This window comes from Chiloscyllium punctatum, chromosome 44 (assembly GCF_047496795.1).
Source record: "Chiloscyllium punctatum isolate Juve2018m chromosome 44, sChiPun1.3, whole genome shotgun sequence".
NCBI classification, from domain to species: domain Eukaryota; kingdom Metazoa; phylum Chordata; class Chondrichthyes; order Orectolobiformes; family Hemiscylliidae; genus Chiloscyllium; species Chiloscyllium punctatum.
Window position 1 is genome coordinate 63,942,575 of NC_092782.1, and position 14,078 is coordinate 63,956,652.

General features: G+C 43.2%; 1 protein-coding gene across 8 annotated transcripts in view; it reads left to right on the forward strand.

The window, feature by feature from the left end:
* Positions 1-14,078, forward strand: part of sema3d (sema domain, immunoglobulin domain (Ig), short basic domain, secreted, (semaphorin) 3D) — a 361,202-nt gene that overhangs the window by 306,837 nt on the left and 40,287 nt on the right. For all 8 annotated transcript variants that reach the window (XM_072563088.1, XM_072563095.1, XM_072563087.1 and 5 more), the window contains 2 exons: positions 507-571; positions 6,262-6,398. In XM_072563088.1, the coding sequence (XP_072419189.1) occupies positions 507-571; positions 6,262-6,398 (202 nt within the window). The remainder of the gene's footprint in view (positions 1-506; positions 572-6,261; positions 6,399-14,078) is intronic.

Genomic DNA, 14,078 nt, shown 5'->3' on the forward strand with positions numbered 1-14,078 from the left:
GTCAATGCAGCAGATTTAAACATCTATTTATTTATCCAAAGACTTAGGTGAAGTGCATGGTCTACTGTGGAAAATATTACCAAGGTGACAATGAGTAGGAAAGCAGACAAGGCAAATTGAGTGGTAGCTATTAAGTGATGTATGATTAATGTAACCAATTACTTATACAGCAGACTTTGTGGTTAAAAAATGTTTTAAGCCAATGTGTAAGAGAGCTGCTCCATTCATCATTCCCCTCTGCATGCTAGAGCACAAAGCAATAGATAAATAATGATTAATCACTGAGGAATGACTTAATGAGTCTCTGCAATTTGACACACTGCTGATGGAGTCACGCTTGGTAAAGGAAGTGTAATAAAATAGCAGCCCTTATTGTAATGGTGAGCAATTTCACAACTGCAAACTGCAAAAACATTTTGCTTCAGAGATTTTTTTGCCCTTTGTTAACTGATCAAAGCAAGCTTTCTGTGATGAATATTTCATTGGCATTTATGATGTTTGTACAGGCGGACTAGACGTCAAGATGTAAAACATGGGGACCCCATCAGCCAGTGCTGGGACCTGGAAGAGAGTAAGTTTTTTTCTACATCTTTTATTGCAGATGTTGTCTTGTAAAAGTGTTTAGAAGGAAGGCAGTCAATAATATTTTATATCTGAAGCCACAGCACTAGAAGTTTTATTTGAATTTCACTTATGAATACAGATTGTTTAATTATTCTGAGGAATATTAAGTGCTTCAGAATTTAGAGACTATAAGTTTTCATACAACGTTTGTGTTCCTTAGTGTAAGAAATACTGTATGTTCAACATGATCAAACATTGGGGATTGAGAGTCAGTGAAAATCTGGCTTAGATTTTGGTCAAATTAGCTTTAAGTGTTAGGTATACATCTTGAATAAACTCAGGAATCCTTGTCTGCACTTACCATTTATTACATTACAAAGATTCTAAAAATTTGAAAATACCTGGATTCCTGAATGTAACCAAGTCTGCAGCTCTGAGATTACAGAATACTGGACAAATGGAAGAGCTGAAGAAATCTTATCATTTTCAAAGAGAATTAGAATTGAACAAAACACGAAGTATGTGTTGACTCTGACAGCCTTGAGGAATATCAGGTGCTGGTTAGAACAAGTGGTAACCCAAGTTCAGAGGTGACTAAGGTTCAGACCTGCCACTGCTGATGGTTGTGAGTGTGTGCTGATTGTTCAACATTGCCAACCCCCACTTGCATTTGTGTAGTGCCTTTAACACATACTGAGATGCTTCAGAAGAGCATAATCATTAATGAGTTTCTAATCTCTGATCGTGCTGATGGTGGCCATTTCTGTACGAAGACGGAGGACCATTTGAATTCTAAGCTTTCCAGTCTCCCTCCTATTGACTGCACAGTGAGCTCAGGAATTACCTCAAAGTGAGCCACTCACTGTTTTGGGAAAAAAAAGACAGTGATAGAATTCAGGGGATATATAAAAAAAACATGCCACTAAATGAACTTTCTATTCAGATGTTTCTGGCAACTTAAGTTACCAATGGAGTAAAGCAGACATGCTCAAAATTAGATATTCACTCAGAGTTCTGTTCCTGCCTGAAATTTGGCAGAGGACAGCACAGGCCCATGTAGGGGATTCACAGAGAGATTCCTCAGCATCGGCCCCATGTAAGAACACTTCCCTGATTATCGAAGCCATCTGTTTTCTGTTGCTAAGCCACTTTTTAATCCAATCAAAGGCCAGGAAACCACTTCTACGGAGATTACAGAGAGTGTGGGAAATTGACACAAGTGGTGGAGGAGGCTAAATCCTCTAATCTTCCCTCATGGCTGATCCTTATTACACTTGGGATCTGTCTTGTTTCCTCTGCTTTCTGTATTTAAGTCCTTTTTTGTGGTGTGGTGTGCTTAGGCTTGTGAGTGTGGTCTGACCACTGTGTTATAAAGTCAGCCAAAATTGACGTCATTGTCCAAATTACTTCTAGCTCCAGAATAAAACATCTAACAAAACATAAGAACACTTCTGATGTTTTTATTCAATTTTTGACTCTTCCTTCAGAATTCCCACATGTAAAGGACCAACGACGTTGCAAAGTTCAGTGAAGTCTCTCGGGGATTTCAGGGTCACATCTTCCCAAGTTGCCAATAAATTATGTTTGTTGCTCACTCAACATCATTAAACATCCTAAGTGTTACCAAGTTGACATTGAGCCATATAAGGAGATATTGGGGACAATGGAAAGTGCTTGGTCAAAGATATAGATTTTACGGAGTGTCTTAAAGTAGTGCAGGGGAAAGGGTTAGGGAGGGAACTGCAAAACTTTAGGACCCAGATTGCAGAAGGCACAGCCATTAATAGTAGAGTAATTAAAACAAGAAACGCACAAGGGTTCAGGATGGGAGGAGGGCAGAGGTTCTTGAGGCTTGTAGTACTGGAGAAAGTTGGAAATAGGAAACGATGAGATCAAGCCTCAGAATTCTAAAATTCAGGCAGCGTTTGATCAGAAATCAAATCGATAGATGGCTGGGATTTGGCATTAAAATACTGGCTGTCAAATTATGGACCCACTCCAGGATATGGAGATAACCTGAAGCAGTGCTGTATGTTTCACGCTCATAACACTCAAGAAGCTTGACACAAAGCAGCCGGCTCGATTGGCACACAGCCACAAGCATCCACTCCCTTCATCACTGGTACTCAGTAACAGCAGAGCGTACCATCTATGAGATACACTGCAGAAACTTACCAATGATCCTTCAATAACACCTTCCAAACCCACAACCACTATCATCTTGAAGGACAAGCAGCAGATACATGGCAACACCACCCCCTGCAAGTTCCCATCCAAGCTACTCACCGTCCTGACTTGGAAATATATTGACGTTTCTTCACTGTCACTAGGTCAAAATCCTGGAATTCCCACCCAAAGGGCATCGTGGGTCAACACACAGCAGATGGACTGCAGTGGTTTCAGGAAGGCAGCTCACCCCCACCTTCTCAAGGGGCAATCAGGAATTGGACCAGTAAACAAAGCCCAAATCCTGAGAATGATAACAGAAACATTTAACTCCAGAATAAGCTTCAACAAACCAGCAATGGGGTGACTGCTTTTGAAACTGAAGAAGTATTTACATTATTATCAGAGTTTGCATAAACACCGGAGTTTTCCAGAAAAGGCTTTGCAGCCAATGAAGTATTTTTAAGGTGGGTCACTGCATCAATATAGATACACAGGCAGCTGATTTTCACACACACAAACACAGCCTCCATAAACAACAATGTGATAGGAACCAGATTACCCACCTTTATTCTGATATTGGGAGATAGACCACAGCCAAGACTCTTCTAAAAGCTCTTCTGTTTTTCTTTAAAATAGGACAATGGGATGTTACATATTCATATAAACTGGCACATAGAGCAACAGGTAAATGTTTCATTGAAAAAGTAGCACATTCAACAGTGTAGAACCCACTCAGCACTCACCCTCCGACAGTGTAGCACTCCCTCAGCACTGACCCTCCGACAGTGCGGCACTCCCTCAGCACTGACCCTCCGACAGTGCGGCACTCCCTCAGCACTGACCCTCCGACAGTGCGGCACTCCCTCAGCACTGACCCTCCGACAATGCAGCACTCCCTCAGCACTGACCCTCCGACAGTGCGGCACTCCCTCAGCACTGACCCTCCGACAATGCAGCACTTCCTCAGCACTGACCCTCCGGCAGTGTGGCACTCCCTCAGTACTGACCCTCTGACAGTGTAGCACTCCCTCAGTACTGACACTGTGATAGTACGCCGCTCCCTCAGTACTGACTCTCCAACAGTGTCCACTCACTTAGCACTGTCCCTCCGACAGTGCAGCACTCCCTCAGCACTGACCCTCTGATAGTAGGGACTCCCTCAGTACTGACCCTCCTACAGTGCGGCACTGCCTCAGCACTGATGCTCCAACAGTACGGCACTCCCTCAGCAATCACCCTGTGATAGTACGCCGCTCCCTCAGTACTGACTCTCCAACAATGCCCACTCACTCAGCACTGACCCTCCGACAGTGCAGCACTCCCTCAGTACTGACCCTCCGACAGTGCGACATTCCCTCAGCAATCACCCTTCGACAGTGCGACACTCCCTCAGCACTGTCCATCTGACAGTGCTGCACTCCCTCAGCAATCACCCTTTGACAGTGCGACACTCCTTAGCACTGACCCTCTGACAGTGCGGCACTCCCTCAGGACTGACCCTCCAACAGTGCGGCACTCCCTCAGCATTGCGTTTGAGGGTCAGGCTTGGCTTTCCTGGGCAAGTCTTGGAGTGGGACATGAACCCGGAGCCTTATGGCTCAGTGACAGGAGTGCTGGTCACTGCCACCATTGATATCAATGGTTCAGAAGGATACAGTGAAAGAAGCAAAACCTGTCATTACGTTTTTCATGTCCATTGAAATTAGTTTTCAAAACCAATTCACAACATCCCATCACTGCACATTTCTTATCGGGTAAGAATTTGCAGCAATGTTACTGTCATTACCGTTCTTTCAATCTTTGGTGTTTCTCATTCAAAGAGGTAAAGCAAGTAACTTGGATCTCTGAAAGGCACTTGGAAAACACTTGACAGTTTGTGTATCAAATGCACTTTTGTTTTATCCTAAACAAGGTGAAGGTGATAAGGGAAGGGGTCATGTTGAACTTTTGATGCTTGGTGTCCAGTATTCTGACTATAAACTAACAGGGACTCTACAGATTTCCCAATTCTTGTCTGTGATTTGTCATTAAGCATTGTTGCTGAGTGAGATCAAACCACTAATGATTGTCCGAAAATCACCAGGCTAACATGTGGTGCTAACCAGTCAAATATAACTCCAGCCAAGTACTGGGGAAATCTGTTTGGCTCAATGCTTTATTGCCTATCATTTTCTAAGCGGATCATTAGCCTTTGAATCAGGTGAGACTGACAGACCAGTGCAGTTTGTTGCGTAAAGACAAATTATACAAGATGTTGTTTCCTGCTCATTGTGGAAGCTATCATAGTTCTTCATTTATTTTCCTAAAAACAATATCCAGTTTCGGATTGATTTCTTCCTGGTTTATTCTTTCTGTTTTCAGTTAATGCAGAGAAAACTTTAATACCGATAGCACCCGATAAACAGAGCTTTTCATTGAATATTAGTTTTCTCCACTCAAAAATATTAAGAACTGACTGACAGTGGCTGAAATCATCTAAATCAGCTCAAACTGAGAGTGAACTGTTTACATTAATCATAGAACATAGAACAATACAGCGCAGAACAGGCCCTTCGGCCCTCGATGTTGCACCGACTTGTAGACTTTTTTCAGCTCGTCACCCTACACTATCCCAAAATCATCCATGTGCTTATCTAAGGATTGTTTAAATCTCCCTAATGTGGCTGAGTTGACTAAATTAGCAGGTAGGGCATTCCACGCCCTTACCACTCTCTGTGTAAAGAACTTGCCTCTGACATCAGTCTTAAATCTATCACCCCTCAATTTGTAGTTATGCCCCCTCGTTACAAGCTGATGTCATCATCCGAGGAAAATGTCTTTCTCCGTCTATCCTATCTAATCCTCATAAGGAAAGGCTTGGAATCTTTGGCTTGGTCACAGTAACAACCCTGATAGATTTGACTTATTTTTAGATTTGACTTATTTTTAAAATTCATTTACGGGATGAGAGTGTCACTGGTGACCATTTATTGCCCATCCCTAATTGCCCAGAGGGTGATTAAGAGTCAACCACATTGCTGTGGGTCTGGAGTCACATGTAGATCAGACTAGATAAGGCTGGCAGTTTCCCTCCTGAAAGGACATCAGTAAATCATTGGGCTTTTCCAACAATTGACAATAGATTTGTGGTCTTCACTAGACTCTTAATTCTGGATTTTTGTTGAACTCCAATTGGGTCATCTGCAATGGTGGGATTTGAAACCCCGTTCCCAGAACATTACGTGGGTCTCTAGATTAACAGTCTAGTGATAATAAACTAAGCCATTGCCTCCCCCGTGAGGCTGGGTCAGTTTAGAGACTGGGTCAAAATTCAGGAACTCTCTTGCTAAAAGTACTCTGGAGGCTCCTACACTACACAGACTGTAATGGTTCAAGAAGGTGGGTGGTTTTAACCTCATGGGAAAATAGTAATGGACAATAAATACTGACTGAGCTCATAACACACATGAACTGGTGAATAGGATTTGTTCTAACACACTAATTCCCTACTGCAAACCTCACACTTATGTCAGGGTTAATGATCGACAGGTATGAGCAACGAAGCTGAAGAGAAGTTGATTTTCGGCATTGAATTTAACTCCACTTTCCTGGAGTGCATCCCCAAATCCCAGCAGGCATCGATCCAGTGGTTTGTTCAGCACTCCCAAGATGAACATCATAAGGAGGTAAGGTGTCCTTCTGTGGAGTGTTTTTTTTGTTTTCAGAATTAAAACTGTCCTGTGTGATATTTTACCTTTTGTTTGTACATGAGTTTTGAAGAGGCTACTCCTGCAGCATTTTGTGAACAGGCCTCTGAGGGGACAAGAGCTAACAACTGCACTGAGGGACCTGAATAAAGGAATAATGTAGCAGAAAAATCCCTGGGTCAGGTATAATGATGAAACAAGCGACAGCAAACACTGAACCAATCTATTGATGCAGTTTGATGAAATGTGTAGCAATTTCTCTCTTTCTCATTTCAACAATAAGTGAATGATTTTAAATTTGTTGAAGTTGTGGGGAATGATGTGGAGGTGCAGATGTTGGAGTAGGCTGGACAAGATCAGAAATCACATGACACCAGATTATCGTCCAACAGGTTTATCTATAATCACAAGCTTTCGGAGCACAGCCCCCTTGTCAGGTGAAGTGTAGGGGCTACACTCTGAAAGCTTGTGATTTCAAATAAACTTGTTGGACTATAACCTGGTGTCTTGAGATTTCTGACTTTGTGGGGAACGGGCAGTAATGGTTGTTCTGTCACTCTCCCTGCTCCAATGAAATTTTGATTGGCGTGTATAAAGGGTGCTCAGCTGCTTCCTGCCGTCCCACCTCATTCTCAATGTTTCTGAAGCTGAAATCTTGCTCTGCATCTTTCAGGAAAGCAGCATTTCATGTCCTGGTAGATTCTAATGGATACAGGATATCTGCCTGCCTTTCTTTCCGTGCCTGTTCTGGATTAGGTAATAGTCAACAGCAATAAAAATAAAATATTGCAAATGTTGGTAATTTGAATTAAAAACAAAAAATGTTGCAGACACTCATACTATGGTGAGAGAAACAGAGTTAACATTTCAAATCCAGTATCCAAACCTCAAGAGAGTGACTCATATAAAACACGATCAATTAACAGCAACAGTATGGGCTGTGCCTGAGTTGTGAATGTGTTTTGTTCTGGACTTTGTTCACAGGATAGTTTGTACACAGGTCAGAACACAATGCAAGACAATGTCAAGGAGCCATTTGTAAGTGCACAGAAATGTTCTTTATGTTGGGTCTTTAAAATTACCCACTGTGTAGGATCATGGTCTTAAGTATGAGTTTTCATAAATTGGTTTTCATAAATCAGGGGCCCACTGTATGGTGCAACCAATAGACATCAGTGTGTTTGCTTCTGGTGCAGTGTTCAGGATGACCATTTGGTTAGGTAAATCACCTGGACACTCAATACTCTGAGCCAGAGGTTCAGTCATTATCAGGTCCAGGTCTTCTCAGCATTGACCAGTGAGCTGCTGGAGGGATGTTGTAATCTCCTCCTCACGTGCCTAACTTCTCGCAATCTGCACCGGAAATGAAGTAATCTCCTGAGGATTAAGGAGCCTGCAGGAATATTGGCTGAGGGTAGATTTGCAGATCCCAGAGCAACAGCTTCTTCAACCAGTCTTGAGAAAATGATTTAAAACTGCCTGTGGGATCCTCATTCTCTGGAGCATGAGCCAACGCTGGACAGGGTGTGTATGTTCCAGACTGTTGCTGATACTGTCCTCAAATTGTACACAGGGCCCTAATGGTTGCGAGTGGATGTCAATCTCCATCTTCATGCTTAACTTGAGGCAATGCAGCCAGCCATTGTTAGGTCCAGTCTCCATGGTGAAGGAGGAACCATAGTGATTAGTCATTTCCATTGAATTCAGGGTAGCATCGCCCCATTCTCACCCACCCCAGTGCTCCTCTGGATTGACTGCAATGTGTAGTATATATTCCTCATTCCTGAAGAAGGGCTCATGCCTGAAACGTCGATTCTCCTGCTCCTTGGATGCTGCCTGACCTGCTGCGCTTTTCCAGCAACACATTTTCAGCCCTGACTGCAATGTTGACATTTTACATGAACTCCAATTCGGGGAGGTTTTAGGAGGACAAAGGTAATGTTGTGATCAGTCTATGCAGAAGTACTTTATGTGCTGTTTTTTACATGCACAGTTAAACCTGATTGGTTTAAAAAACACAGAAGTATTTCAATCTGGCACTTCAAAGTTAAAGCTGCTGTGAATGGTCTGCACTGAGTCTTTATGCACATGTTCAATGTGTTTTTATTGTGTTCATTTAAAAGCTGCTTTAATGTTGTATAAACATTGAGTTTTTACCCTGGACTGAGATGGCTGGTGTTACCTGTCAGGCACATTTCCCCAAGCTGTGATTTACCATCTTTCAGATTTATCATTTGAACCGGGGGCTCCAGCTACCTGAAATGTCTCCATGCAATCTGAGAAATTCTGAGTGATTTGTATTGGCTCATTCGGAGATTGAGTCATCTGTGAAATAGCAACTCATCTTAACGAGGCTTGTGCTGTCCAGAAATCATGGTAACTGATGGTTCAGAATGGGGATTGAAATTCACCCAGAGAGTGCTGCGATTAGGGAACTGATGACCATACAGAGCAGTCTAGGGGAAGCTGGCTAGGAAGGCTGTGCACACAGAGATGTGAGACAGAGTAGGCTGTGAGGAGGCTTGTGTATACTACACATACCTGTATTGACAAAATGAAAACAAAAGCTAAGCATTTGTTCACTTTGTCTGTCATTTCCATATTATCTGCTATTAACTGTCCATTCTCACTCTCTGCAAGATCAATACTCAATTTTTAACTTGCTCTATCCCATTTTAAATACCTGTAGAAACTCTAGCTATCCATTTTTACATTGCTAGCTAGCTTCCTCTCACATTCTAATGTCTTACTCCACATTCACCATTTAGACATTCTCTGACACTCTTCACATTCTGACCAATCACCTGATCTGCCATTCGTCTCTGTGCAATCATAGACATCTTCCTTAAGTTTGATATAGCTGCTAGACTGGGTCTGCGGCAGGTGGTAAAGGAGCCAACAAGAGAGAAAAACAAAATTTATCCTCATCCTTATCAATCTGCTGGCTGCAGATATATCTGTCCATGACAGCATCGGTAAGAGTGAACACCGCACAGTGGAGACAAAGTCCCACCTTCATATTGAGAATATTCTCCATCGGGTTGTGGGGCACCATCACCATACCAAATGGGATAGACTTCAAACAGATCAATCAACTCAAAACTGGGTATCCATGAGGTGCTGGGGTTATCAACTCCAGTAAAAACTGCAACTATATGCCAGGCATATTCCTCACATGTCAAACAGCATAAGCAGTAAGTGATAGAATTAAGTAATTCCACAATCCAAGATTCAGTTCTAAGCTCTGCAGTCCTGCTACATCCAGTCGTGAATGGTGGTGGGCAATTAAACGACTCACTGGCGCAGCAGACTCCACAAATATCTCCATCTTCAATGATGTAAGAGCCCAACACATCAGTATAAAGGATAAGGCTGAAACATTGGCAACAATCTTCAGCCAGAAGTGCTCAGTGGATGGTCCATCTCAGTCTACTCCAGTGATCCCCAGCACTTTTGTCAAGCAGTTCCAGTATAATTACAACACTGGCATCTACTCAACAATGTGAAAAATTGCCTAGGTATGTCCTGTTCATATAAAGCAGGACAAATCCAACCCAGCCAATTACCACCCCTCAGTCTACTCTCCATCATCAATAAAGTGATGGACGGTGTCATCAACAGAGCTATCAGGCAGCACCTGCTCAGCAATAACCTGCTCAGTGATGCCCAATTTGGGTTCTGCCAGGGCCACTCAGCTCCTGACCTCATTACAGCCTTGGTTCAAACATGGACAAAAGAGCTGAATTCCAGAGGGGAGGGGAGAGGGACAGTCCTTGACATCAAAGCTGCATTGTTTGGGGAAAGATATAAAAGAGACCTACGGGGCAACTTTTTCACACAGAGGGTAGTACGTGTATGGAATGAGCTGCCAGAGGAAGTGGTGGAGGCTGGTACAATTGCAACATTTAAAAGACATCTGGATGGTATATGAATAGAAAGGGTTTGGAGGGATATGGGCCGGGTACTGGCAGGCGGGACTAGCTTGGGTTGGGATATCTGGTCAGCATGAATGAGTTGGACCGAAGGGTCTGTTTCCATGCTGTACATCTCTATGACTCTATGACCGAGTATGGCATCAAGGAGCCCTGGCAAACCTGGAATCAGTGGGTATCGGGGGCAAACTCTCTGCTGGTTAGAATCATATCTGGAAGACAGGAAGATGGTTGGATTGTGGGAGGTCAGTCACCTCAACTCTGGGACATCTCTGAAAAAGTTTCTCAGGGTAGTGTCCGAGTCTCAACCATCTTCAGTTGCTTCATCAATGACCTTCCCTCTGTCATAAGATCAGAAGTGGGATGTTCACTGATGACAGCACAATGCTCAGCATCATTCACAAGTCGTCAGACACTGAAGCAGTCCATGTTCAAATGCAGTACACTCTGCACAGTATCTAGCTTCGGGCCGACAAGTGGCAAGTGATGATTGTGCCAGGCAATGACACACAAACTCAGTGGGTCTTCTACCTGTGGAGACAAATAGAGTTGACATTTAAAATCTTATAAGATTCTTGACAAGGCAGGCAGCATCTCCAACGAATGAGAATCTAATCATCAGCTTTTGATGTTCAATGCTATTAATATCACTGAATCCTCCACTATTAACATCCTGGGGGTTACCATTGAACATAAACTGAACTTGACTCACCACATAAACACAGTGGCTACAAGAGCAGACCAGAGGCTACTCACTGCAGTGAGTAACTCACCTCCTGACACCCCAAAACTTGTCCATCATTTACAAGACACAAGTCAGGAGTGTGATGGAATACTCCCCACTTGCCCTGGGGTGCAGCTCCAACAACACTCAAGAAGTTTGACACCATCCAGCACAAAGCAACTTGGCACTATATGCACAAGCATCCACTCCCTCCTCACTGACTCTCAGTAACAGGAGAAATGTTGTAGAAATGTTAACCACAGCCAATGTCCCATCTCCCGTGATTCCATGACACGCAGCCTCACCTGAATATATGTAGGAATATGGCCCTTGGGATTGGCTTGTGCTAATGGAAGTGGACTGGATAACAGAGCCAGGCTGAATGGCCTCCTTCTGCACTGAAATGAATCTGAAGTTCTCAGATTCTGTGAATGTGGTTAATCCGCCTTGCAATAACATGTATCATCTACAAGGTGCACTGCAAAAATTCACCAAAGTGATTTAGACAGCACCTTCCAAAGCCACTATTTCTAACATCTAGAAGGAGAAGGGCAGCAGATACATGGGAACACCACCCCCTGCAAGTTCGCCTCCAAGCCACTCACCATCCTGACTTGGAAATATATCGCTGTTTCTTCAGTGTCACTGAATTCAAAGTTAGAAATTAACTATAATTTCAGAGAAATTTCTGTACAACAAAACCAGCAATGTTGCTTCCAAAAATCCCATGTCAGTATTCTGCTTAACTTACCACCGTTTAGTCTTCTCTGGAGCGTGACTTATTTTCTGACCTGTAACTGACTGAGTCGATATTCACTAAACATTGAGCAATGATCATTATTGTAAGGCTGAATAACCACATTCACAAAATCTGAGAATTTCAGATTCAGTTCAATGCAGAAGGAATCCATTCAGCCTAGCTCTGTTATCTAGTCCACCTGCATTAGCAGGAGCCAATCCCAAGTGCCATATGCCCACATTTATTTAGCTGAGGCTGTGTGTCATGGAATCACAGAAGATGGGAAGTTGGCTGCGGTTAACCTTTCTGTCTAGTCGCATTCACTCAGCACATTTTGTAATTCCAGAACTACTCCAAGACTTGATGCCTTAGAATGTGACTTCATGAAGTGACTAAGCACTAATAATCAACCTACAAATCATTGTGATACTGCATGAAGGCAGCAAGTTCAGCCAGACCTGTGCTGTAGCTACTGCCCAATAGTATTCCTATGTAAAAAGAGATAGTGTGCAGATTTAGAACATAGAACATAGAAGAATACAGCGCAGTACAGGCCCTTTGGCCCTCGATGTTGCGCCGATCCAAGCCCATCTAACCTACACTAGCCCACTATCCTCCATATGCCTATCCAATGCCCGTTTAAATGCCCATAAAGAGGGAGAGTCCACCACTGTAATCTGTGCACATCCATTTTCTTTCAAAGTACTTCCTGAACAGTTGATTTATTAAAGAGAAAAGCATTGCTGATGTCTTCAGACAATTTCATTTGTATCTAAGGCGAAAGCAAAATGCTTTCAGATATTGGAAATCTGAAAAAAAATCAAGAAAATGCTGGAAACACTCAGGAGGTCAGGCTGCATTTGTGGTGAACAGGACAGAGTTAATGTTTCAGCCTCTGAAATACACTGCCTGCAAGTGTGGTGGAGGCAAAGTCTATTGTGACATTCAAGAGGGAATTGGACAGTTATTTAAGTAAAACAGAGTGCAGGTCATAGAAAAATGGTTGAATATTGGCCTTAAGTTGTAATGCTTAGAGAGCTAGTGCAGATATGATGGGCCGAAGGACCTCCATCTGCACTGTACTATTTCTGTACGTCTGTGTCTCAATCTGATGCTGATGTAAGGTATAAACTCTGTTTCTTTCTCTCAAATCTTGCCCTAGCTCCTAACTATTTCTATTTTTAAAATTTCCTTTTGTTTATCTATTATTTGATATCATCGTTGGACTAAGTAAGGCTTTAGAGTAAAAATGGCAGGAAATATCAGACCTGTGTTATGCTCCTCTTGCTCAATGTGGGAGCCCAGGGACACGGATGATGTCTCTGACTCCTCCATGTGCAGGAAGTGTGTCCAGCTGCTGCTCTTGTTTGACCACATGACGGTTCTGGAGCTGTGGATGGACTCACTGTGGAGCATCCGCGATGCTGAGGAGGTTGTGGATAGCACATTTAGTGAGCTGGTCACACCGCAGGTTAGAATTGCTGAGGGAGACAGTGAATGGGTGACCAAAAGACAGATAAAGAGTAGGAAGGCAGTGCAGGTGTCCCCTGCGGTCATCTTCCTCCAAACCAGGAATACCGTTTTGGATACTGTTGGGAGAGATGGCTCACCAGAAGAGGGCAGCAGTCCAGGCTCATGGCATTGTGGCTGGCTCTGCTATACAGAAGGGTGAGAAAAAGAGTGGAAGGGCTATAGTCATAGGGGATTCAATTGTAAGGGGAGTAGATAGGCAGCTCCGTGGTCAAAAACAAGACCACCAAATGGTATATTGCCTCCCAGGTGCATGGGTTAGGGATGTCTCAGATTGGCTGCAGAACATTCTCAAGGGGGAGGGTAAACAGCCAGTTGTCGTGGTGGTGCATACAATGGTATTGGTAAAAAAAAGGATCATATCCTATAAGCAGAATTTAAGGAGTTAGGAGCCAGGTTAAAAAGTAGGACCTCAAAGGTAGAAATCTCAGAATTGCTACCAGTGCCACGCTTGAGTTAAAGAAGGAATACTAGAATAATCAGGATGAATGCATGGCTTGAGAAATGGTGCAGGAGGGAGAGATTCAGATGTTTGGGACATTGGGACCGGTTCTGGGAGAGGTGGGACTATTACAAATTGGACAGTCTACACTTGGGCCGGACTGGAACCAATGTCCTTGGGGCTACCTTTGCTAACATGTTTGGGGAGGGTTTAAATTAATATAGGACGGGATTGGAACCAAATGAGGTTAGTGGACAGTAAGGAGGTAGTAACTAAAGCCTGTAAGGAACTA